The sequence below is a fragment of the Myxocyprinus asiaticus genome, chromosome 43 (assembly GCF_019703515.2).
Source record: "Myxocyprinus asiaticus isolate MX2 ecotype Aquarium Trade chromosome 43, UBuf_Myxa_2, whole genome shotgun sequence".
Taxonomy (NCBI): domain Eukaryota; kingdom Metazoa; phylum Chordata; class Actinopteri; order Cypriniformes; family Catostomidae; genus Myxocyprinus; species Myxocyprinus asiaticus.
In genome coordinates this window covers 35,028,223-35,055,967 of record NC_059386.1, presented here as the reverse complement: position 1 = coordinate 35,055,967, position 27,745 = coordinate 35,028,223, and the positions used below count along the sequence as shown (strand labels likewise).

The 27,745-nt window shown below is 38.3% G+C and overlaps 1 protein-coding gene across 6 annotated transcripts; it reads left to right on the top strand.

Moving 5' to 3' along the window:
• The first annotated feature begins 329 nt into the window (after positions 1–329).
• grk5 (G protein-coupled receptor kinase 5) lies at positions 330–27,730 on the top strand. 6 transcript variants are annotated; one of them, XM_051686358.1, is made up of 17 exons: positions 330–612; positions 3,237–3,335; positions 3,449–3,561; positions 3,823–3,900; positions 5,984–6,084; positions 6,175–6,267; positions 6,441–6,504; positions 6,637–6,777; positions 9,630–9,820; positions 10,574–10,611; positions 17,570–17,659; positions 22,156–22,364; positions 24,358–24,498; positions 24,589–24,726; positions 24,992–25,168; positions 27,051–27,087; positions 27,521–27,730. In XM_051686358.1, the coding sequence occupies exons 1-17, from the start codon at positions 561–563 to the stop codon at positions 27,616–27,618; spliced, it is 1,860 nt and encodes a 619-aa protein (XP_051542318.1). In that variant the 5' UTR covers positions 330–560; the 3' UTR covers positions 27,619–27,730. The 6 variants fall into 6 exon arrangements, with proteins under 6 accessions (XP_051542318.1, XP_051542322.1, XP_051542317.1 ...); XM_051686362.1 differs by having other exon boundaries at positions 27,516–27,730; XM_051686357.1 differs by having other exon boundaries at positions 27,048–27,087.
• Positions 27,731–27,745: the final 15 nt, after the last annotated feature.

Sequence of the window (27,745 nt, the reverse complement as noted above, 5' to 3'; positions counted from 1 at the left end):
CTGCAAACTTCCAAACTACTGCTAACATTTACCATGTTATTGTTTGTATACTGAAAAACAAATAAGAATTTCCCTGATACAATCATAAGTTACATTTTTATAACTTATTACATGTAGTGAACCTTATTTAGCACATTTCATCATTGTATTAACTGTAAATGGGCTTTTCAAAAAGTGTGTCATTTAATGATAGATTAAATGAGGTCTCCTCCCTATTCTACAATAGAATGGTGTGTGTGAGACCAGTGGTGTGTCAGTTGGGCCTGTCAGGTCACCTGTACAGGTGAAACAAGATTGGGCAACAGAGCAGATGTATGCGGAACAAGAAAGTTGACTTCGTCATTTGTTAGTGAACTCTTGTTAGAGAATGTCTTCACTCTGACAGAATGCACATTGTCAATGTCATACAGGGCATGTAAGTTCTCTTTATAATTAGGTGCATGTATAATATCTCACTCTGAAGAAATATGAGATCAGTAAATGCAAATTAGGTAAAGAGAAGTGAGAAGTCCATTCTAAATACTGAATTCACAACTTGGTTGACTTTTTCATCGGCTGACATGGAGATCGAATCAATGGTGGCAAACTGTGCACTTATAAAGGCTCGAGAAGGTAAGATGTTTTGTTTGATTGACAGGTTTGATGAATCAGTAGCATGACCACCTTACATTTTTAAATGTTAAAACATTCAATCAATATAAAGCAAAATTAACTCAATCCTGCTTTAAGCAATCTGCTGTGATCAAATATAAAAAAATAATAATTGTTAGCAAAATACTGTCATTTGTTTTTGTTTTGCCATTAGTAATCAAACTGAATACAGCTTCAATCCCAAAAATATTTTAGCCTATTTTTAAGATTTACACATTTCAGTTTCATAACAAAATGCCATTGTCATGTTTCACAAAATCAAATTAATTAAATTGAGAATATTTAGCTTTTTATTTTGTTTTATTAAAGATTACTCAGTTTAATTTGATGGTATTTTGTCATGAAATTGAAATTAAATCATTAAAAAACATTGAGTGACCAAAACAAAAACAACATTTTATGTGCATGAAATACTTTTGAGACATGTCCTGCGTGATGACATGCTATATTACATCTAAAACTATTTTAAACAGCATTTTGCTAATTATTTTACGATTATTATGTATGCAGCTTTATCACCTCATTTTAATTTGAAATATTACATGTAGTATTTTTCCTTAAACCAAGCAAAAAACTTTAAAAGAAACCATGACCAGTGACAGGACCTAAGATATACACAGTCCCTTATAATTCATATACATTTTAAGCTGAAATCTTGACATTGATTAAAAAAAAGCATTTGTAGATTCTTCGACACAGAGTAAAACATTGAAACTGACATGTCAAAATTCTAATAAAACTAACATTTTATAAACATTCACAATCATTTCACACAGACACCTTTATCATTTTATATTTTACACTTTATAAAGACAGTAAAGACTATAATAGTGTCTAATTCTGACACCTTAAACACTAGGATAATGTATATGATATTAAGTTCAGTTTCCTGTTTTTGAATGACTAGTAGGAGAAGAAACAGTGCATTCAACATATTTTCTTTTGTCCTACACCTGAAATACTGTGATGCTTGCGTCACAAACTGGTCAGACTTCTTTTATTGCGGTTATCACAACACACTGTCTGTCAGCATTACCTGCAATTTAGCTTATCTGAGGTCTAAAAATAGATTTTGTTGCCGTTTAAAAAAAACCTGTCGTTCACGTTCTTCAATCTTTCCAAAATAAAAAATAAAAAAACTCACTATCACGATGAATAATGTTTTTCCAGTGATTATGTGGTTGTACAAACTAGGGTTAGTCTTCACAAAATCTCCAAATTCCTAAATATAAAAACATGCTAGCAACATGTTAGCAATGCCTAGCTAAGTGCTAAAGTATGTTATCTATCTATCTATCTATCTATCTATCTATCTATCTATCTATCTATCCATCCATCTATCCATCCATCCATCCATCCATCCATCCATCTTATCCATCCACCCATCCATCCATCCATCCATCTATCTTATCCATCCATCCATCCATCCATCCATCCATCCATCCATCCATCTATCTATCTATCTATCTATCTATCTATCTATCTATCCATCCATCCATCTATCTTATCCATCCATCCATCTGTCTATCTATCAGTCTATCTTATCCATCCATCCATCCATCTATCTATCTTATCCATCATCCATCCATCCATCCATCCATCCATCCATCTATCTATCTTATCCATCCATCCATCCATCTATCTTATCCATCCATCCATCCATCTATCTATCTTATCCATCATCCATCCATCCATCCATACATCTATCTATCTTATCCATCCATCCATCCATCCATCTATCTTATCCATCATCCATCCATCCATCCATACATCTATCTATCTTATCCATCCATCCATCCATCCATCTATCTATCTATCTATCTATCTATCTATCTATCTATCTATCTATCTATCTATCTATCTATCTTATCCATCCATCCATCCATCTAGCCATCCATCCATCCATCCATCCATCTATGTTATCCATCCATCCATCCATCCATTCATCTCTCTCTCTCTCTCTCTCTCTCTCTATATATATGTGTGTGTGTGTGTGTGTGTGTGTGTATTACTTTTAAAAGTGTAGACCTTCAGGTGTTCCAACTTAGTACAAACAAACTTCAAAGTTTTACAACTTTTTAAACTTCCAGGCAAAGACTTGTGGAGCCAATATCAAAGTCTTTTCTAGCAGTTATAACTGATTAAAATAACTATCGTAAAGCTATTCTTTAGACTTTTGAATGTTGCGTTTTTGTTGTGTGAGCAGTGGTAATAGTGGCTGTAAGTGTGTCCGTTCATGCCTGATACAGTCTTCCCAAAGATTCAATCACGCAGTTATTTTTAGACTCGTCTCAGATAGTAGAAAATGCCGTGGATTCTTTTCAGTTTTGCTTGTCAACAAACCGTCATTCAAATAGATTACAGCACACAAACGTGATTAATTAACAATCTATCCGCCTGCTACAGCAAACGACTCATTTGCCTTCTTGTTAAGGTCTATGACTTCTACTTGCATTGCATGTCATTATTTCTTTTAATTTTGGAGTTAAATGTGACCTGGATATGTTTGGGTGAGATTCACCCATTTACCCATATTTTTAAGTGTGTATCATAGTTTTTTTCTCTATCTTTATATCATTGTGAAGTTGGTAACAATGGTAACCGTAAAGGGAGAAGTCGAAAATGGAAGGGATTTCTACATTTCCCGCATATAAACGAGTGCACACAGCTGGAGAACAGCATTGGTGAGCTGACGGAAACATTTGTTAATATTACAAATATTGGAAAGGTAATTTCCTGTAGGCTAAAATGAGATCAAGATGTATTTCAGTAAATTATATCATATTCTGTCTTGTAGAGCGAGACTACAACAGTCTGTGTGTGAAGCAGCCTATTGGAAAGCAACTCTTCCGAATGTTTTGTGCAACTAGATCCGATCTGCAGAATTGCATTGACCTCTTGGATGCAATGGTTTGCATATTTATGCATTTGGCAGACAAACAACTTACATTGCATTCAAGATATAATTTTTTTCAGTGACTGTATTCCCTGGAATTCAAACCTATGACCTTGGTATTATACCAGAAGAGCTAATATACTCTATATGCATACAGAATATGAATTTAGTCCATATTTGTCATGATAAATCAAAGTCATAGGGCAAATCTTGACAAAGTATACTTGTTGGTTTGCTTATTTTTGTGAATCATGCATTTGTTTGTACTCTCTCAGGAAGAGTACGAGGTCACGCCGGATGAATATCGAATGAACGTTGGCAAGCAACTCATTACAAATTATCTCACCTCACAGGTAATTTTCCCTCAAGATAAGACTTTTAACATTCTTGTTATTCTGGTTTCACTTTCAGAGACTCAACTGCCAGAGATTCAACTTTGTTTTAAGTTTAATTATTGAAATGGAAATATTGTAACGCAAAAAACTTTTTCAGTCAGAATTATATATAACAGCCCTAATGAACCAAGTCCATAGCCAGCTGGTAGGTGGCTGTGCAATGTATAAACCTCACTCCCCTGGCCTCAAGAGGTGCACTATCGACTCTCACTATGGGCTGTAGCCTTTAGCCTCCTCGTTAGCGCGCTCTCCTCCCATACTGGAGACCCCGGTTCAAATCTTGCTTGGAGCAGGTCAAGCAGATCAAATCCACATACAAATGCATTAATTTAACTACGCTGTTGGCCAAATCTACATTAATTGTGTTTTCATATGAAAAGTCCTAAAGTGATTGTAATCCAAAGCATGTGGTAATGGAGAAGGTTTTCTAACACTCCGTTTTCGGTGGAGGAAAACGTTCCAGTGTGAAAGCATTTTCGAAATGGCATACTTGTGTGGATAAGAGGCCTAAACTTAGTGAAATCAATGCATTATCAAACTAAAATGGATTATAGACCTCATCCACACGTTTTCAGTTTCCTAACATTGTCGGTTTCCAAAGTATGCAAAAATGGAGAGCATTTTCGCAAATGCTGTTCTTGTGTGGATAAGAGGTCTAAACATATCGAAACTAATGTGATTTCAAACAAAAAAGTATTAGAGTGGAAGTGGCTTTAGGCAACATCAACATTAACCCATTTTTAGTTTCCTAACATCCTTGCTTTCCAAAGTATGCGGTAATGGAGAGCGTTTTCGAAACGCTTAGTTTTCAGTGGAGGAAAACATCGTACTAGTGCGGATGAGAGGCGTAAACGTAATGAAACGTAAAACGGATTTTAGGCCGCATCTACACTAATCTGTTTTCAGTTTCCTAACATCACCGGTTTCCAAAGTATGTGAAAATGGAAAGCGTTTTCGAAAATGCTGGTCTAGTGCGGATGAGAGGTCTAAACATATCGAGATGAATGTGTTTTCAAACAAAAACGTATAAGAGTGGATGTGGCCTTTTAGTTTCCTAACATCATCGTTTTCTAAAATACGCGCTAATGGAGAGCGGTTTAGAAACGTTTCGTTTTCAGTGGAGGAAAACGCCGTTCTAGTGTGGATGCGAGGTGTAAATATATAGTGAAATAAATGTGTTTTTAAAAGAAAACGTATAAGGCCACATCCACATGAATCCATTTTCTGTTTCCTAAAACATTATCCTTTTCCAAAGTATGCGGCAATAGAAAGCATTTTCGAAAATGGTGTACTTATGTGGATAAGAGGCCTAAACTTAGCAAAATCAAAACTATTTCAAACTAAAACATACAGTTTAAGGCCACATCCACACTAATCCGTTGTCAGTTTTCTAACATAATCGTTTTCCAAAGTATGCGAAAATTGAGAGCGTTTTCGAAACGCTTTGTTTTCACTGGAGGAAAACGCCGTTCTAATGTGGATGAGAGGCATAAATATATAGTAAAATCAATGTGTTTTCAGTTTCCTAACATCACCATTTTCCAAAGTATGTGGTAATGGAGAGCGTTTTTAAAACGCTTAATTTCTGGTGGAGGAAAACGTTGTTCTAGTGTGGATAAGAGGTGTAAATGTAGCAAAAATGTATGCGTTTTCAAACGAAAAATTATTATAGGCCACATCACTTTCCTGACATCATCGTTTTCCAAAGTATGGAGAGGGTTTTCAAAACGCTCAGTTTTCGATGCAGGAAAACACCATTGTAATATGGATGAGAGGTGTAATCATAACAAAATAAATGTCTTCAAACGAAAACTTATTGTAGGCCTCATCCACACTAATGCATTTTCAGTTTCCAAACGTCATAGTTTTCCAAAGTAAGTGTTAATGGAGACATAGAGAAACCATTGTGTTTTCAAACTAAAATGTATTACTGTGGGCATGGCCTAACTTGGCTAAACAAGTGATTCAGCAAGATGCACTAACAGAAGTTTGGTGAAGAGAAAACAAACACATTTCCATCCTTATGTATGTTTCTGTTCAGCTTGTTCAAAGTATGCAGGGAATTTTAGAGAGCCATATTCAGAGGTGCAAATGCTTCCTGGAGTTCCGAGCATCTGAAGATGTCTTCAGTGACTGCCAGAAGTCAGTTTTATGAACTTGTTAATCAATGAGAGTTTATACACTCATCAGTGACCATCTAGTCTAATCTCTGCTTATTTTGGTTTGTGATAGAGCGCTGCATGAGTATTTGAGTGGAGCTCCTTTTGCAGAATATCAGAAGAGCATGTACTTTGACCGTTTCCTGCAGTGGAAGATGGTTGAGAGGTAAGTGTGGATACTATTTTCCACATTTAAAACTATGAAATAACACACATGAAAGTATGGAAATTTGTGACTGACAAAATGGTAAACAAATCAAACTGGTAGTGTATGTACGTAAGTAAGATACAAGTTACTATTGAAAAAAATAGAATGTAATGTCTCTTTAATCTCTGCAGACGGCCGATCACCAGAGACACATTTCGAGAATATCGTGTTTTGGGAAAGGGCGGGTTTGGAGAGGTAAGGCAACACTAAATACAACATGCTTTGACTTAATTTAGCCATAGAAGCATATAGGTCATCATAAAACGGAAGCTGATTTTAGAAATAATGAGGTAACTGTTTAAAGTCAAATGCCGCCTCTTATCGCAGGTATGTGCATACCAATCCCGCATATCAGGAAAAATGTACGCCTGTAAAAAACTGGAGAAAAAACGTGTGAAGAAGCAGAAGGGGGAATCCATGGCCCTCAATGAAAAACAGATTCTAGAGAGGGTGAACAGCCGATTTGTGGTGAGAATTAAGAAGATTTAAAGTCTTGCATCATTGATTAGTAACATAATCAACCATTTGACATAATATTCATGCAGAAATTACCATTTCTATTTGAGTGAATCTAACGAAACATGCCAAGAAAATGCCCAGGTCACATTTCACCGCAAAATCAAACTCCGTCAAATCAGTGTGGTCACATGACAAATTGTTATAATAGCACGAGATGACGGAACTCTAAGAAATCCTACGTATGAGCCAAGTCGTACGATATCTTACAATTTCACTATTTTGTGCAAATTATTAAGAGTTGTCATGAGACTATGTTGGTCAAACTCAAACTTAAAATCAGTTTTTTGAATTTCTCATTACTGTATTGCAAAAAAAACAACTAAATATTATTTAAATTGTATTAAGTATTATACATTCTAGAAGATATTTTTGCCTATTTTTAAAATTTATGAATGTCGAGAGCCTGGGTAGCTCAGTGAATATTGACGCTGACTATCACCCCTGGAGTCACGAGTTTGAATCCAGGGTGTGCTGAGTGACTCCAGTCAGGTCTCCTAAGCAACCAAATTGGCCCGGCTGCTAGGGAGGGTAGAGTCACATGGGGTAACCTCCTCGTGGTCAAAATTAGTGGTTCTCTCTCTCAATGGGGCACGTGGTAAGTTGTGTGTGGATCGCGGAGAGTAGCATGAGTCTCCACATGCTGTGAGTCTCCGCGGTGTCATGCACAACGAGTCATGTGATAAGATGTGCGGATTGACGGTCTCAGAAGCGGAGGCAACTGAGATTTGTCCTCCGGCACCTGAATTGAGGTAAGTAACCGCACCATCACGAGGACCTGGACATGCCAAATTGGGGAGAAAAGGGGATAAATAAAATAAAACAATAAAAAAAAATGACGGCCAGTAATATTATGAGAGAATTTGAGATAAAATGTGCTTATTTGTCATGATAATAACATCACAATGCAAAACATTACATTTGGCCCTAAAAATAAGCTTAATTTTCCGTTAGCAATATATAATTTCAGTAACACTTTAAAATAAGGTTATATTTGTTAACATTAGTTAACGATATTAGTTAACATGAACTTTTTACACAACTTATTAATCTTGGTTAATGTCTACTGCAACATTATCTTGCTTTTGATATTGGGGTGAATTGTGACCTGAACATGGTTTTGTGCAATTCACTTGTTTTTATTATACAGTTGTGCTCAAAAGTGTGCATACCCTTGGAGAATTGGTAATATATGTACCATTTTTAAAGAAAACATGAGTGAGCAGGCAAAAGACATTTCTTTTATTTCTTATGGGATTCATATTCAACTGTAGGTTATAACAGAATGGCACAATCATAAAACAAAACATGGCAACAAAGAAAAAAATGAAATGACCCCTGTTCAAAAGTCTTCATACCCTTAGTTCTTAATACTGTGTATTGCCCCTTCAGCATCAATGACAGCGTGCAGTCTTTTGTAATAGTTGTCTATGAGGCCCCAAATTCTTGCAGGTGGTATAGCTGCCCATTCGTCTTGGCAAAATGCCTCCAGGTCATGCAAAGTCTTTGGTCGTCTTGCATGAACCGCACGTTTGAGATCTCCCCAGAGTGGCTCGATGATATTAAGGTCAGGAGACTGTGATGGCCACTCCAGAACCTTCACCTTTTTCTGCTGTAACCACTGGAGGGTCAACTTGGCCTTGTGCTTAGGGTCATTGTCGTGCTGGAAAGTCCAAGAGCATCCCATGCGCAGCTTTCGTGCAGAAGAATGCAAATTGTCTGCCAGTATTTTCTGATAACATGCTGCATTCATCTTGCCATCAATTTTCACAAGATTCCCCGTGCCTTTAGAGCTCACACACCCCCAAAACATCAGTGAGCCACCACCATGCTTCACAGTGGGGATGGTATTCTTTTCACTATAGGCCTTGTTGACCCCTCTCCAAACATAGCGCTTATGGTTGTGACCATAAAGCTCTATTCTGATCTTGTCACTCCAAATTACAGTGTGCCAGAAGCTGTGAGGCGTGTCAAGGTGTTGTCGGGCATATTGTAACCGGGCTTTTTTGTGGCATTGGCGCAGTAAAGGCTTCTTTCTGGCAACTCCATGCAGCTCATTTTTGTTCAAGTATCGTCGTATTGTGCTCCTTGAAACAACCACACCGTCTTTTTCCAGAGCAGCCTGTATTTCTCCTGAGGTTACCTGTGGGTTTTTCTTTGTATCCTGAACAATTCTTCTGGCAGTTGTGGCTGAAATCTTTCTTGGTCTACCTGACCTTGGCTTGGTATCAAGAAATCCCTGAATTTTCCACTTCTTAATAAGTGATTGAACAGTACTAACTGGCATTTTCAAGGTTTTGGATATCTTTTTGTATCCTTTTACATCTTTATAAAGTTCCATTACCTTGTTACGCAGGTCTTTTGACAGTTCTTTTCTGCTCCCCATGGCTCAGTATCTAGCCTGCTCAGTGCATCCACGTGAGAGCTAACAAACTCATTGACTATTTATACACAGACACTAACTGCAATTTAAAAAGCCACAGGTGTGGGAAATTAAACTTTAATTGCCATTTAAACCTGTGTGTGTCACCTTGTGTGTCTGTAACAAGGTCAAACATTCAAGGGTATGTAAACTTTTGATCAGGGCCATTTGGGTGATTTCTGTTACCATTATGATTTAAAAAGGAGCCAAACAACTATGTGATAATAAATAGCTTCATATGATCACTATCTTTAAACAAAAGACAGTTTTTTGCATGATCAGTCATATTTTCAAAATCAATGCCAAAATTGCACAATTTCTGCCAGGGTATGCAAACTTTTGAGCACAACTGTATATTTATATCTATATTTGAATGTGTCAGGTCAGTTTAGCTTACGCTTTCGAGACTAAAGAAGCTCTTTGTCTGGTGTTGACGCTGATGAACGGAGGAGACCTGAGATTTCACATCTATAATATGGGCACGGAGGGGCTCAACAAAGACAGAGTACAATTTTATGCTGCTGAGATCCTGTGCGGATTGGACCATCTACATCAGAACTCAATTATTTATAGGTATGCTTTTAAAAAGTCTTTTAATTAAAGCTGAAGTGTGTATTTTTTAATGTTTAAATCATTTCACAGTTTAATATACAGAGTCAACCATAAGTAAGCCACTCATAGTCTAATTCCCAGAAAAGTGTAACACTGTGACTTTTTGGCGCTTTTACGACTTTGTTCTGTTTGTTTGTTTGCTCTGATGTTATGAGTTTGGGGGCGGGGCTGTCTGTTTGTTGGACCAATAGAAGAAGGGGGCAGTGTTCGGGAAACCTGTTCGAAAACAGTGATTCGTATTGCAATTTTGTTTAGTGATGCTAGAGGTGCAGAAATTACACAATTTGCATTGAATGCTGTGGTTTGACATTTAATGTGCTGGACGCAGTTGCTAATAATGGGAAATAATATACCTGATATATCAGCCAAACTTATATTATGCTGTTTTAAGATTGTTGCATCGACTCCGTATTTGTCTTTTAAATTTTTAGTAAATATTGTGTAAAATAAGTTTTAATTTAATTTGAGCATTTTTTTGTGCATCTTATTTGCTCATTAAAATATAATATTTATTACAGTATTAGTATTACATCTGCATTTTACTTTCGGCCATCGGCCACCCTGCTGTCTAGTAATCGGTATCACCATTTAAAAAAAAACATATCAATGGACCACTAATGTAAAGTGACCTGATCTACTGTCCCATGTGAAAAAAAATCAAAGTAGGACTAAGCCTTTATAATAATTATGTGTTGGTTGTTTTATTTCTTCTAGAGATTTAAAGCCAGAGAACATTCTATTGGATGATGATGGTATGTACACTTCCTCTTAAAACAAAAGACAAACTGCCTGTTCTAGTTTTCCAGCTTTGTAACTTTCTATTTTTATCTCTAATTTAACTTGTGCTTTCTATTTTTATCATAATCAACTGTAGATCAGTCAACACCAGGAAACATTTTCCAAAACATTCTCACAATCATAAACAAGGAACTTGTGAAAACACTTAAGGGCATGCTGTGTGGGTTTGATAAAACATTTGCAGCATTCACTGTTTTGTTGTATTTTGACATCATATCATTGTTTCATCGTATCAAATGCAAAGTCACACTTTTAAAGACAATGTACAAATATTGGTCATTTTACTAGAAAAAGAATGTAAAATGCTACAGTAAATACCTGTTAATTGTATAAATGTAAGTTACTTTATCATATACAATGCAAAATGCTACTATATTTAAATAGACAATAAATGTAATCTTACTGTAAAATAGTGTAAACTTTTTTTTTAAAAAGTATGAATTACCTTTTAATTAATGGTGCAATTTTCTCAAATGTACAGTAAAAATGTAGCTTTTCTGTAAAATATTGTTACAATGATCAGTACATTTAAAATTATCAAGTGACTTACCGTAATTCCAGTAGGATGGTATATTAACACCTTTTTCTAATTTTACTAGCAAAAGAATTCAATATGATAAAATACCTGTTAATTGTATAAATGTAAGTTAATTTACCATATACATTGAAGAATGCAACTATATTTAAATAAAATAAATGTAATCTTACTGTAAAATAGTGTAAAAAGTAAAAAGTATGAATGACCTTATAATTAATAGTACAAGTTTCTAAAATATACAGTAAAAATGTAGCTTTTCTGTAAAATATTGTTACAATAATCAGTACATTTAAAAGTATCAAGTAACTTACAGTAATTACAGTAGGTTGGTATATTAACATCTTTTTCTAATTTTACTAGCAAAATAATTTAATATGATAAAGTAAATACCTGTTAATTGTATATCTGTAAGTTACTTGAAAATATTCAATAAAAATCTACTATATTTAAATAAAGACAATAAATGTAATCCTACAGTAAAATAGTGTAAACTTTTATTAAAGTAAAAAGTATGAATTACATTATAATTATTTTGCAATTTTCTAAAATGTATAGTAAAAATATAGCTTTTCTATAAAATATTGTTACAATGATTAGTACATTTACATCGAGTAACATACCGTAATTCCAGTAGGTTGGTATATTAACATCTTTTTATAATTTTACTAGCAAAAGAATTCAATTTGATAAAATACCTGTTAATTGTATATCTGTAAGTTACTTGACTATATTCAATGAAAAACAAACTTTATATTTATTACTATAAAATAGTGTAAACGTTTTTTGAAGTAAAAAGTATGAATAACCTTATAATAACTTTCTAAAATGTACAGTAAAAAATTTAATTTTACTTTAATTTGTTACATTTCAGTACATTTAAAAGTATCAAGCAAGTAACTGTAACATTTGATGGAACGTTAGGAAGGAAGTCCCAAGAGCTGGATCTAGGTGCGGCTAAATAGAGATTTATTAAACAAACAAAGTACAATGTAATGGAGTAAATAAAGGAACAAAGAAAACATCCATGATGGGAAAACATAGGAACAAAGGAAACATCCACGATGGGCACTGGTCATACACAAGAGGTCAAAACACATAACAACTGACAAAGACTAAGCAAACAACAGGGTATTAAATACACAATGGATAATGAGTAATGAAAGACAGGTGAAAAAAAATCGAGGACGGTTGGCAGTGATGAGGGCAGGGAATTATGGGAAGTGTAGTCCATGGGAAAAAGATGATGGGGCGAAACACAAGACAAAAAACAGAGAATCATAACATAGCCCCCCCTCTAATGGGCGGCTCCTGACACCCAAGGAAGGCTGGTAAGAGAGGCAGGGCCTAGATGGAGCCGGAGACCAAGGTTACCAGAGCAGAACAGGTGGAAGGCCGGGAGACCAGGGAGATCAGAGCAGATCGGGCGAACGGCCGAGAGACCAAAGAGACCAGGGCAGATAAGGTGGACAGCCATGAGACCAGGGAGACCTGAGCACATCAGGCAGACAGCCAGGAGACTCAGAAGACCAGAGCAGATCAGGTGGACAGCCATGAGACCAGGGAGACCAGAGCAGATCAGGCGGATGGCCAGGAGACCAAGGAGACCAGAGCAGATCAGGCAAACATGGTAGGCGGAGCCGTGAAAGGCAGAGCTGTGAGAGGCTTGAGGGGCAAAGCTGTGGCAGGCAGAGCCGTGGGAGGCTCGAGGGGTGAATCTGTGGCAGGCAGAGCCATGGGAGGCTCGAGGGGTGAAGCCGTGGCAGGCAGAGCCGTGGGAGGCTCGAGGGGTGAAGCCGTGGCAGGCAGAGCCGTGGGAGGCTCAAGGGGCAAAGCCGTGGTAGGCGGAGCCGTGGGAGGCTCGAGGGGTGAAGCCGTGGCAGGTGGAGCCGTGGGAGGCTCAAGGGGCGGAGCCGTGGAAGGCGGAGTCGTGGCAGGCTCGAGGCACGAAGCCGTGGCTGGCGGAGCTGTGGGAGGCTCAAGACTAAGAGTCTTGGATGACTGGGAAATGACCTCCGTGGTCATGAGCATGGGCAGAGACTCAGGAATGAACTCTGTGGTCGTAAACACAGGCAGAGACTCTGGAACGACCTCCATGGTCGTGAACACTGGCAGCGACTCGGGAACGACCTCTGTGGTCGTGAACACTGGCAGAGACCCGGGAACGACCTCTGTGGTCGTGGGCATGGACAGAGACTCGGGAATGACCTCTGTGGTCGTGGGCACGGAGAGAGACTCAGGAATGACCTCCGTGGTCGTGGCCATAGACAGAGACTCGGGAACGAGCTCTGTGGTCGTGGGCATAGGTAGAGACTTGGAAAACGACCTCCATGGTCGTGTACAAGGGCAGAGACTCGGAGACGAGCTCTGTGGTCATGAACATGGGCAGAGACTTGGAAACGACCTTCGTGGTCGTGTACATGGGCAGAGACTCAGGAACGGAAGCATTTCTCCTTCTCCTCCTCCTCCTCCTCCTCCAGGAAGCCGAAGTTGGCAACGCAGACTCTGGGACTGACGAGGCTGGCAACGCAGGTTCTGGTATTGGCAAGGCTGGCAACGCAGGCTCTGGGACGGACGAGGCTGGCAACGCAGGCTCTGGGAAGGACAAAGCTTCCAGCTCATTGGCCATGGCTGGCGTGGGCATCGGCTCATTGGTCGTGGCAGGAAAGGGCACTGACAATTTGTGGGGAAGGGTCTTCATGGCCCTACACACCGATATCAGTGGCAGATAATTCAACTTGGAGACAAGGGCCGTGAAGGGCTTTGAGACAGGGGCTGCGGAAACTTGGAGCAAGGGGCCGTGGAATGCTTGGAGCAAGGAGTCGCGGAAGGCTGGACTGTGACATGGCGTGGAGCCAACTCAGACGTGGCTGTGACATGGCGTGGAGCCGACTCAGACGTGGCTGTGACATGGCGTGGAGCCGACTCAGACGTGGCTGTGACATGGCGTGGAGCAGACTCAGACGTGGCTGTGACATGGCGTGGAGCCGACTCAGATGTGGCTGTGACATGGCGTGGAACAGACTCAGATGTGGCTGTGACATGGCGTGGAGAAGACTCAGACATGGTTGTGACATGGCGTGGAGAAGACTCAAACGTGGCTGTGACATGGCGTGGTGCAGACTCAGATGTGGCAGTGACATGGCGTGGTGCAGACTCAGACGTGGTGGTGACATGGCATGGAGCGGACTCAGACGTGACTGTGACATGACTTGGAGCTGACTCAGATGTGGTTGTGACATGGCATAGAGCGGACTCAGGCGTGGAAGACTCAGAAGCCGGAACCAGGATTGAGAGAGGAGGATCCTCTGAAGCGAGTGTGTTGAGTATTAGCCTCACATATTCCTCCCACGTGTAATCTCCAGACTCTGGCAATTCCCTCCACTGGCATGTTGTGAGTCCAATCTTGTATATGGACTTTAGAGTGGCATCATCAAATCCAGTGTAGACGGCAACGGTGGAGAAGAAGTGGGAAAACTCCCTTATAGATAAGTCCGCCTGGCTTAGTTCTGCGAAGTAAGCCACTAGATCCATTTTGTGGTCAGTTGATATGTAATGTTTGATGGAACATTAAAAGGAAGTCCCAAGAGCTGGATCTAGGTACGGCTAAATAGAGTTTTATTAAATAAACAAAGTACAACGTAACGGTGTAAACACAGGAACAAAGAAAACATCCACGATGGGAAAACAAAGGAACAAAGGAAACATCCATGATGGGCACTGGTCATACACAAGAGGTCAAAACACATAAGCAAACAACAGGGCATTAAATACACAATGGATAATGAGTAATGAAAGACAGGTGTGTTGGGCCTCATGTATTCAGATAGAAGACAAAGGCAGGCCTAACACAGTCATAAAAACCTAACTCAAGCCCCCACATTCCAAGTCGTAAATTATACTGTAAAAATCGCGCCAAAATCAAACAAAGGGAGTCCAAAACAGACTACAAATCCCATGAAGCCTTGCTCACTAAAGGATCGAACTCTCAACTCCTATTGGATGAGGCACACAACAGAACGTCCCTCAAACATGACATCATCAGGAGTTGAAATACCTCTGAAATGCTTCTGGGATTTGCTTCCAGCAACTTTGTTCGTCCTGTATAGACGCAGCTCATCGCTGCTCTCAGGTGCAACCTCGTGGCACAAGGAAGTAACGTCCGACTTGAAACTGTGGCCATACAATCTCCATCTCGCTGGATGAGTTGAGATTACTCTGTGTTCAACCGAACACTCTAACGGATCTGAAGGAGACCGCCGAGCAATTCGCATCTTCATCCGTTTGCATACAGAAGTGAAGAGATTAAAGATTTCTCTTCCATCTTCAATCAAGTCGACATTTCTGAGTTCTCCGCCAGCCCGCCGAGAATCAACAGCCATACCGCCCGCCGACAGAGTGAGGAAATGGCCTCCCGTCATCACCCGAGCCTCAAGGAACCGGTTCAGAGTTAAAGGACGGAGGAAAACACATTCTACCTGTGTCCTCATGCGATTCAAGTAAGAGGTTTACATCTGGGCAGAGATAGAATATTATAGTGTGTTATTCTTGTGTTTCAAGGTTTTTGCTTGTACAGTTTACGGACCGCCATGTCCGCTCATTATTAATACTCAGGGTATTAATTATCACGAATTTGTTTTGCTGTATTGTGGTCCAACCAAATTGGACTGTTGTGCAATTTCGCCATCGTGGTTGAGACAGGTAAACTGAGTTCATCCATTAAAGAGTCAAAGTACGCGGGACTGTTTACGAGCCGTCCACCGCGTCTCTGAGTGATGAACTAACAGCTGCTTTCTCTCCCACGATCGCGAAATCGGCTTTAGGGCCATCACTTCTCTCTCTCTCTCGTACTAACCACACAAACACACACACGCACGCAACCCCTCAAAAACATTCTGGCACACATTTTTGGCTCCTAGATAGCTTAATGCTAAAGCCCAGCTTTGTCCCTAAGCTATCGTACAAGCGGATACACGCAATAACATGTAGACGCCATTGACTGGTTTCTCTCCGCCCACATTCACGGTCATATTCCCTGGCCGGAAGTCTCGCATGACATACTCTCCACGAGAGTCACGTCCGCCATTTTGTGCGTGTCCCTCCTTACACACACACACACACACACACACACACACACACACACACCTTATGTGTTATAGGCTTATTTTTATTTCCATATCTAATCATATCACTGTTTAGTTTGTAGTTGTAAGTCAGAAGTTTATTGACTGCATTGTATTAATTATTAATTGATATTACTGCATAAATAAACTTTGTTTATATTACAAAGAGAAGTGTTTTGGTTTGTTTTGCATATGGCTGTGTCACGCTGACGGGATGTCAGTGCTTGGATTCAAACCTTCATTCATTGTTTTTCTTCCCGAAAATCGATATTCTTCGGATGTCGATTTTCCTAAGAAAACAATCTAATATAGAGACTGTTATACTATCTGGTTATTAGTCCCTGATTCCAGGGTGGTGCCCCGTCAATGTTAATCCTTATTAATATTCTATTGATTTTTGATAATTGATAATTATCTTTGATGATTGTTGAATTTGAATGATCAATAAGCTAGTGTTAATTTTAATTAATGTTTCATAGATGTTAACAATTAATGATTATCTTTGATAAGTGTTGATTTTAAAGGATTAAAAAAAGCTAACACTGATTCTCATCAATGTTCTATTGATTTTAATAATTAATAATTATCTTTGATAATTATTAATTATTGCTAATAACCAAACCCACTCCTAAACGTTGCACACTACATTTACTGGAGCCCCATATGAGGTTTTAATGAGTTAGATTCAATTAATTAATTTAAATATTAATTAATAACTAAAGAAATAATTATTAATTATTTCTGATAGTAACACTGATCTAAACAACCAGTAAAGCCCTACAGGTGAAAGCAACTGAGGACAGTTGGCAGTGATGAGGGCAGGGAATTATGGGAAGTGTAGTCCATGGGAAACAGATGACAGGGGCAAAACACAAGACAAAAAACAGAGAATCATAACAGTAACCTAATTCCAGTGGGTTGTCTAGCAGGTCATTTAATGATAAATACGGTTATAAACTATCAAGAAGAAAGCCATCCCGCAAAGCATTTTTTTTTTTTTTTACCAAAGAATTTACAAAATGTCTTTATAGTGCACGTACATGAGAATATGCATGAGAATCTGGATGTATTTTCCATAGATGTTGAGATGTGTATGAGATTGTTTGTATAACTAACACTTTTTAGGAACACTGCCTCAAAGGTATTCAGTGAGGATGCCTGATTATGGAAAATAATTCACAGCCTAGACAGATTTAAAAACTGAAAAGTCTTCCTGGAAAATAATCTGGATTTAATCGAGATGTTTACTGACAGGTCACATTCGGATATCAGATTTGGGACTTGCCATAATCTTGCAAGAAGGAAAACCCGTCAAAGGCAGAGTGGGCACAGTGGGGTATATGGGTATGAAAATTATCTTCTTAATAATTCAACATAATCAGTATTTTTAAAGGGAAAGTTCACACAAAAATGAAAATTCTGATATCATTTACTCATGTTGTTCTAAACCCATATGACTTTCTTTCTTCAGTGGAACACCAAAGGAGATGCTAGGTGGAATGTTAGTCTCAGTCACCATTCATTTTCATTGCTTCTTTTTTCTATACAACGAAAGTGAATTAGTGACTAAGGCTAAAATTCTGCCATTAAACAAAATCTCCTTTTATGTTCCACAGAAGAAAGTCATATGCATTTGGAACAACATGAGGGTGAATAAATGACAGAATTTTCACTCCCAGGTGAATTAAGAAATCTTATAAAATGTAAAAAATGCTCACGAAAACATGTCCAGGTCACATTTCACGGCAAAACAAAAATATTCCGGGTTCAATACAAGTTAAGCTCAATCGACAGCATTTGTGGCATAATGTTGAATAGCACAAAAAAAAAAAAAAAACTTCTGTAACACAGCTCAATGGAAAAGAATAGGCGAGAACCGGCTTGACAATATAAATGATAATTTAATGAGAAATTAACCAAAAAGACAAACACACACATAGATGTCAGACAGCTGTCCGTAACTCTCTCTCTGTCACACTGACGTCTCTGGTCGGCAATATCCCTCTCAGGCTTAATCAGCCTTAGGATCAAGATCTGGCAGGGGACGGGGAGGGAAAACAACAATAAAAAAAAAACACGGTACTTACACCATAATGGTGATGATACCAACTTAAAATATAATTAAAATAATATTTAAAAAGAGAGGGAAAGGCCAACATGGAGCGGCAGCAGGAGAGAGAGAGGAGAGAGAGAGAGAAAAGAAAAATTATTATTTACTCGCTGGTTCTCCGATACATCGTAGCCTGGTCCTCGACCACTCCTCCACCCTCTGGTGGATGACAGCCGCACCTCCCAGAGTGGACTGGAGGCAGTCCTCTGGCCCCTGGCGGAAGGAATGCCCCGCTGCATTTTTGGTGGATGGTAGGGGTCTCCCCCACCCCTGGCAGCGGTCCTCCCACTCCAGGCGGTCGGCCAGGAGCACCTCCCTGCTCGCGTTCGGTGGTCTTAGACCCTGCCATGTTTCAGTGGCTGGTAGGGGTCTCCTCTGCCCCTGGCAGCAGCCCTGACTGCTCCAGGCAGTCAGTTAGGAGCCCCTCCTCCCCTCGCGGTCGGTGGCCGTTCCTCCGTTCACAGGTGGCCGGGCTCCGCCGTCCCCCGGTGGGTGGCCTCGGCTGCTCCGTTGGGGTGGATGGTAGTGGCGATGACTATACTACGGCGCATCCCTCTTCCTTCCCGGGTTTCGGCACCAGTGTAACACAGCTCAATGGAAAGAAGGAGGCGAGAACCAGCTTGACAATATAAATTATGATTTAATGAGAAACTTAACCAAAAAGACAAACACACACACACAGGTGTCGGATAGCTGTCCGTAACTCTCTCTCTGTCGCACTGCCGTCTATGATCAGCCTTGTCCCTCTCGGGCTTAATCAGCCTTATTAGGGGCCGGGTATGCAGAATCACAACCCGGTCCCGCCCTCCGTCCTGCCACAACTTCCTTTTAAAAAATAGGTTCCAGTGAGGAACTTACAGTGGAAGTGAATGGGGCCAAATTTTGGAGGGTTTAAAGGCAGAAATGTGAAGCTCATAATTTTATAAAAGCACTTACATTAATTCTTCTGTTAAAACTTGTGTATTATTTGAGCTGTTATTTGGTAACACTTTCTATGAAGCCCATATTTATAATGCATTAGCAATGTCTCATAATACACCTTACAATGTTATTATAACCACAATTATAATACTTACCTATTTAGAGTTATACTTTAGAGTATAATGTATTATAACACAAGCAACATCCAAATTTATCTGCAGAAGTAATAATGTATTATATATATTTGTAATATATAATAGGTATGATTTAAGTAAACTGACAAAAGCAATGTCTTCTTATAAGTATCCATAATATATTTTTAAGTGGTTATAAGACATTACAAGTCAAGCTGGAAGTTCTATACATTACACATGCACAAAATACACAATAACACACATTCAAAGTAAATTTTGAGATATTAAGAAAAACACTTGTACAGCTACAAGGTTAAAATATATCACACATGTAGCCAGTCTTCTTGGTTGTAATGCATTATACTCTTAAGTACAACTATGAATAGCAGAAGTCTTATAATGTATTATAACTTAAGTTATAATTATTTATGAGAAGTTATAACTTAATATAAGGTGTATTATGAGACATTATGAATTCAGAATACAGTTGTGGCCAAAAATATTGGCACCCTTGGTAAATATGATCAAAGAAAAATATTTCTTTATTGTTTATCCCTTTGATCTTTCATTAAATTTTTTTACAAACATCTATCCTTTAGTTGAAGCAAAACAATTGAAAGAGGGGAAATATCTCATTATTAAATAAATATTTTTCTCCAAAACACATTGGCCACAATTATTGGCACCCCTAGAAATTCTTATGAGTATATCTGAAGTATATTCCCCTTCATATTTTACATTTTTTTAGTGCACCTGGGTGACTAGGAACATTAAATTGTTCAGCCATGACTTCCTGTTTCACAGGGGTATAATTATGAGGTACCACACAAGCCAAATTCCCTTAATCATCAATCACAGTGGATTAGACCAGAGAATAAAGTTATGATGTGCGGCAAAAGTGTGTTGAGCCTCACAAAATGGGAAATGGCAATAAGAAAATAGCTAAAGTACTGAAAATGTCCATTTCTACCATCAGGGCAATAATTAACAAGTTACAATCAAATGGAGATGTTAAGAATCCGCCTGGAAAAGGACGTGTGTCTATATTGTCTTCACGCACAGTGAGGAGGATAGTTCAAGTGGCAAAAGAATCTCCAAGGAAATTAGTTGGGTCTTGGGGTCAGAAAGTTAAAAAAAAAAAAAAATATCAGACATCACCTACATCACCACAAGTTGTTTGGGAGGGTTTGAAGACAAAAGCCTCTGTTCTCATCCAACAACAAACTCAAGCATCTTCAGTTTGCCAGACACCACTGGAACTTCAAATGGGACCGGGTTCTGTGGTCAGATGAAACATAAAAAGAGATTTTGGCAGCAAACACCAGAGATGGGTTTAGCGTACACAGAGATGCAGAAGTACCCAATGCCCATGGTTAAATGTGGTGCTGGATCTTTATTGTTGTTTTTCTGCCAGAGGTCCTGGACATCTTGTTCGGATATATCGCATCATGGACTCTATCAAATACCAACAGATAAAAAAATCAAAACCTGACTGCCTCTGCCAGAAAGCCTAAAATGAGCCCTGGTTGGATCTTCCAGCAGGACAATGATCCAAAACAAACATCAAAATCAACACAAAAAATGGTTCACTGACCATAAAATCAAGGTTCTGCCATGGCCATCCCATTCCCCTGACCTGAACCCCATAGAAAACCTGTGGGGTGAACTGAATAGGAGAGTCCACCAACATGGACCTCTAAATTTGAAGGATCTGGAGAGATTCTGTATGGAGGAATGGTCTCAGATCTCTTGTCATGTGTTCTCCAATCTCATTAGGCATTATAAGAGAAGACTCAGAGCTGTTACATTGGCAAAGTGAGGTTGCAAAAAGTATTAAATAAAAGGGGGCCAATAATTATGGCTAATGCGTTTTGGAGAAAAATATTTATATAATAATGAGATATTTCCCCTGTTTCAGTTGTTTTATTTTAATTAAAGTTTAGATTTTTGTGAATTTTTTGAATGAAAGATCAAAAGGATAAACAATGCAGATTTTCTTTTCACAGCCTTCTTTGCTCATATTTACCAAGGGTGCCAATATTTTTGGCCACTACTGTAGTGCATTTATAATGCCTTTAAAATGCAGTATAAATATGGGCCTCATAGAAAGTGTTACCGTTCTTTTTACAGTCGTTTTAAGGTTTTATTGTTTACGGTGTTACGTTGTCATGGCAACAAAGTTGTAAAATTGGAAATCATTTTACACAGTAAAGGTTGGAAAGTGACTTTATCACACTTAAATCATGTTAACACATAATGTTTATGTCTTGTGTCTATACTTTTGAAATAGTGAGTATTTTAACGTTTATGGATTGGCCCCATTGACTTCCATTTGAAGTGTCTCATTGGAACACAGATTTGTGCTTTTTTTTAAAGAAAAGCACAAAAAAATTTTTGTGGTTATAAACATTATGCAACAAATGCTGTCGATTTAGCTAAACTTGTATTGAACCCGGAATATTCCTTTAAGAATGTTTTGTGAATCCCAGATTTTCTTGAGGAGCTTCACAACGACTAATTTCTATTTCTGATCATTTGGACAGATAAAATAATGTAGCTGTAGGTTGAGTTCCTGTGTGCAAGTTTCATAAATGTACTACCATTTTCATATCTTTCCTTGGTAAAACTCAAGTATAATCCCGATGTTTATGGCTTGTTTATGATGATGTCATCAGCTCCAGAAGTCGTCGCCAACACTTACTACAGTGTAAGTGTGGACTGGTGGGGACTTGGGTGTCTAATATACGAGATGACAGCCGGAAATCCACCATTCCATAATCACAAAGAACGACTTCCCAGACAAGAGAAGGAACAGAGGGTTCTGGAGATGTCCGAGTCTTATGGGAGTAAATTTGACGAGGACACTAAATCCATCTGCAAAAGCGTGAGACCACATTTAATGACCTCTAGCAACCCTGAATACCTATGGAAGTATTATAATGACAAATGTATTTGAAATAAAAAGCATGCTAAATTGCACTAATTGAAAAATAAATGCATTGCATTAACAGTGCTTGCATTTTTTGGGGATGCAATATCATATGGTTGTATATTTAAGATGTGAATATTTCAATTGAAAACATTTTGCACAAAATTTCTTAATCTTTTTTTAATTTCTTTATTTCATCTTTATTATTAAACAGTCCATTATATTTAAATTTGCAAATTCGCCTCTAAAATTTCAGTGGTTAAAATTAAGTTTAATTAAGTATTAAGTAGAGTGCCAATGCACAGTCTTCACTCTCTGTTACTAGGCTTTATCACTAGGTGGTACAAGGTTGAATTTCTAAACTGAATTCTAACCACTGAAATTTCAGAGGCGAATTTGCAAAGCGAAATGTAATGGACCGAGTATTACCTGTTGAATAATAAACATGAAATCTTCAAAAAAATATATATATATTTTTTTTTACTGAATTTTGGAAGGTGAATATTTAAAACTGTGCAAAATGTTTTCAATTGAAATATTCACAGCTTAAATCAACTCTGATGGATTTTTGTGCTGAGGCCGCAATTTGTCACACTCAAATTTAAAAGATCACCATTCACACATACTGTAGATTAATTGCAAAAAATTGGTCTAATTTTTCAGAGAACCCCCCAAATACAAATAAAGACTCAAATTATTCATAAATAACATTGTATGTGTTTAGAATCTTATGATAAACAGACATTTTTTTTTTTAAAAGAAAAACACGTTTGTTGTTGTTGTAACTTTGTAAACATGTAATTCTAGTTCTGTTTTCTCTACCTCACTTTGAAAAGTCTAATTTTATTCCACTAGATAGCATTAGAAAAAAATAATTGTTTCTCTATTACATTCCATCACAATATACAGATCTGAAATGTAGGTGGCGCTCTAACACATTTTAGCCCTCACAGATGTGCTCGTCCATAGACATTCAGTCTAATTTTCAGTTCAAGCACCACCCCCAGTGTTTCACTGAATATCTCGGCCTCTGAGTGGACCAGAAGCTCAATCTAGGTTTCATAAGAAACCTTTGTGATGATTATCAATAGTCAAAAACATATTTTCTGATGATGTTTTTGCATGCTATTCTTCTGGATGGCATATTTTGTTCTGGAAATTTAAGATATAACATTTAATTATTCAACCAAGCAAGCTCACAGACAAGTAAACATTGGCTCATTTTGTTTAGAAAACATCCTAAGGTAAAAGCAGATTTAAAGTTTTTAGCTATTTGGGGCTTACAGCAGCAGTTATCAGAGCATAAAAGAGACGTTAGTATTTAATGACTTACAGAAATCATATTTCACTTTGTGATTATTTTGAAAATCTTTCGAACTGTGGTATTAGGGCAACAAAGTGAACTGTACAGTGAGCGCTTTCATTTGATATATGACTTGTCCAATTATGTGCTATATGAAAACATAAATGCAGAAGTGATGAGATATCTCTGAAAAGTTCAGATTCGAAGCTTTCACATGATACCTCATATGACTGACTTATGTATAAGGAGACTTTAACAGATGTAAGCGTACATTTTTTTCATGATATAGTGCCCCCCTTTGGACTCACCGGCGGGTCCATAGAGTTTAAGGGGTTCAGTACACAACCATATGAAATTGCATTCCCAAAAAATGCAAACACTGTTAATGCAATGCGCTTCTTTTTTCAGTTAGTGTAATTTAGCCTACTATGACATTTGTCATTAATATACTTCCATAACCATAGCAACCATATAGCTACATCCTTAACAACAATCAGAACACCTTAGCAACACCTTGACGACCACCACAACACTTGTTGTTTTTAGATATTAAAGATAGTTCCTTTCCATCAGTCAGTCGAACTCACTCAGCTATCTTTAAAACTCATGTATGTAGTTGTTGAGCAACAATTTGTTCTATTTTAGCTCTTGACTAAAAACCCAAAGGAGAGACTGGGCTGCAAGCCAGAGGCCGGTGCAGAGGTCATCAAAGGTCATCCATTCTTCAAGGATATCAACTTCACGAGGCTGGAGGCCGGAAGGATAGAACCACAGTTTGTTCCTGATGTGAGTGATTTTGTAGCGATATCACACTTAAAACAATAATGTATTTATTGTGTGAATTATTTTCTCATCTCACTTTCATCTTTCTGTTAGCCAAGAGCGGTTTACTGCGCAGATGTTCTGGATATCGACCAGTTCTCCACCGTTAAAGGCGTGATCCTCAATGAGGTGGATGATGATTTCTATGTCAAATTTAACACGGGTAGCGTGCCCGTCACGTGGCAGAACGAGGTAAGGATGTTGCCTTTTAATGAAACTCAAATCAATCCAAATTTATTTTTAAATCAAAACGTCAAAGTTATAGACCAGAATGACCCCATATAAACACACGGACACATATAATAAAAAATAAATAAATAAATAAATAAATACTTTGCTACGCGTGCCGCTTATACCGCTTAGTTGGAAATGGCCCTACGTGATGTGTTATATTATGTGCATGCATTTTACTGATTGGTTAGATATCTGATAAGTTTAATTTATCCTTTTCATTTAGATGATTGAAACAGAGTGTTTTAAGGACCTGAATGTGTTCGGGCCGGGTGGAACACGATCACCTGATCTGGAGCGCAGTGTGGTGCTCGAACACTACAACTCAGAGACGCAGCTCAACAAATACAGTTCTCCGGAAAACTCTCGACACAGATTACTGAACAGAATCTTCAAGAGACGTGTAAGAAATTATTTCAAATCATGCCATTGCACTTTACTACCCACAAACTACACCACTGCTTTTTATTAACTGAATATTTTGGGGTTTTTAGAGTTTAAAGGTGCTGTAACTGATTTTATTTATTTATTTTTAAAGAGATGACACACAGAAAACATCCCTATTACCTGTCAGATATCACTGAAATAGGTGCCTCGGTCAGATTAATTGTTTAGCCAATCAGAAGACTTTGAAGCACTTTCTACCTAACAATAATTCAGGGCAGCACCAGGGGCGTGTCTGGGATTTATTGCCAGGGGTGGCAAGAGAAGAGTAAGGTTTGGCATCCAGTATGTTTGTCTGACATGGGTGGGGTGGGGGTTTGTCTACTGAGGCGGAACGTTATTATGGACTATTCGCGACACGGACTGGTTAAGCCATTGTGCACCATCTCCAGGACGCAAGCGGGGTCCGAGTTGGGTTGGCAAAGCTAATTTTTAGAGTGGCAGCTGCCACCCCATGCCACGCTTCTGGCCCCGCCCCTAAGCAGCACATACACTGGCGGCCAAAAGTTTGGAATAATGTACAGATTTTGCTCTTATGGAAAGAAATTGGTACTTTTATTCACCAAAGTGGCATTCAACTGATCACAATGTATAGTCAGGACATTAATAACATGAAAAATCACTATTACAATTTCAGAACTTCTTAAACTACTTCAAAGAGTTCTCATCAAAAAATCCTCCACGTGCAGCAATGACAGCTTTGCAGATCCTTGTTATTCTAGCGGTCAGTTTGTCCAGATACTCAGGTGACATTTCACCCCACACTTCCTGTAGCACTTGCCATAGATGTGTCTGTCTTGTTGGGCACTTCTCACGCACCTTACAGTCTAACTGATCCCACAAAAGCTCAATGGGGTTAAGATCCAGAACACTCTTTTCCAATTATCTGTTGTCCAATGTCTGTGTTTCTTTGCCCACTCTAACCTTTTCTTTTTGTTTTTCTGTTTCAAAAGTGGCTTTTTCTTTGCAATTCTTCCCATAAGGCCTGCACCCCTGAGTCTTCTCTTTACTGTTGTACATGAAACTGGTGTTGAGCGGGTAGAATTCAATGAAGCTGTCAGCTGAGGACATGTGAGGTGTCTATTTCTCAAACTAGAGACTCTGATGTACTTATCCTCTTGTTTAGTTGTACATCTGGCCTTCCACATCTCTTTCTGTCCTTGTTAGAGACAGTTGTCCTTTGTCTTTGAAGACTGTAGTGTACACCTTTGTATGAAATCTTCAGTTTTTGGCAATTTCAAGCATTGTATAGCCTTCATTCCTCAAAACAATGATTGACTGATGAGTTTCTGGAGAAAGCTGTTTCTTTTTTGCCATTTTTGACCTAATATTGACCTTAAGACATGCCAGTCTATTGCATACTGTGGCAACTCAAATACAAACACAAAGACAATGTTAAGCTTCATTTAATGAACCAAATAGCTTTCAACTGTGTTTGATATAATGGCAAGTGATTTTCTAGAACCAAATGATCAATTTATCATGATTACTCCAGGATAAGGTGTTGTTGGAGTGATGGCTGCTGTCTAGATTTGATCAAAAATGACTTTTTTTAAATAGTGATGGTGCTGATTTTTACATCAGTAATGTCCTGACTATATTTTGTGATCAGTTGAATGCCACTTTGGTGAATTAAAGTACCAATTTCCTTCCGAAACAGCAAAATCTGTACATTATTCCAAACTTTTGGCTACCAGTGTATATGGGCAAAGTTTGAGAGTTGTCTGTTTGTCGTGTGAGTGCTTTTTTGCTGTTTTTAATTTTTTTGACAATTACCCAGATACCAGACGTACATCTCTGAAATGTCTGTTTAAAAAAAAATCTTCATTTGTGTTCAGCAGAAGAAAGAAAGTCATACACATCTGGGAAGGCATGAGGGTGAGTAAATGATGAGAGCATTTTTTTGGGGATATACTGTCCCTTTAACATCACTTACAGCACCTTTAATGTCTACAAACATCTTCTGTGGGTTTGTCGATTACCACAGAAACATTATTTCGACTCGTCTGTGTGTCAAACGGGGAAACATGTCGGACTGTGAATAAACATTCAATTTTTTTTTTTTTTTTTTTTACTTTTACCAAAGAATTCATTAACGCTTCACCAATTTTAAATAAATAAATATAATGTAAACATGGTTCTCTACATCAAACTGAAGGTTGAGTCGAAATTGTCAGTGGTAATCCACAACACATGCTCTCCAGATGAAGCTATAACCCATTTTAGTTTAATATCATTTACACCTAAAATGCTGTATGTGTTTTAAAATGACCATTTCACTTTCTTCTCCACTTGTTCTGTTGCAGCACAGGGGTCAGTCCGCTGAACCCATATGCCATTCTACATCCAGCCTGGGCTCAGATTAACTGTATACATTCTTCGCAGACTGTATTTTGGTCAGAGCTTTAAAACAAATGTACTGTATGACAAACCCTACAGTCAGCATGCTTTTATATTACAAAAGATTTTCACTTCAGTTGTTTGCTTTTTCTACATAAATGACTAAAAGCCAGTGTTCAAATGGTGTGCGTCTTCT

What these genes read in the sequence shown, in the direction of transcription:
- grk5 (XM_051686357.1), top strand. Translation starts at nt 561, where the DNA reads ATGGAGATCGAATCAATGGTGGCAAACTGTGCACTTATAAAGGCTCGA. An exon ending in GTCTTCAGTGACTGCCAGAA is followed by an intron (nt 6,085 to 6,174) that starts GTCAGTTTTATG and finishes GGTTTGTGATAG; the next exon opens with AGCGCTGCATGAGTATTTGA. An exon ending in GGGCACAGTGGGGTATATGG is followed by an intron (nt 17,660 to 22,155) that starts GTATGAAAATTA and finishes TGATGTCATCAG; the next exon opens with CTCCAGAAGTCGTCGCCAAC.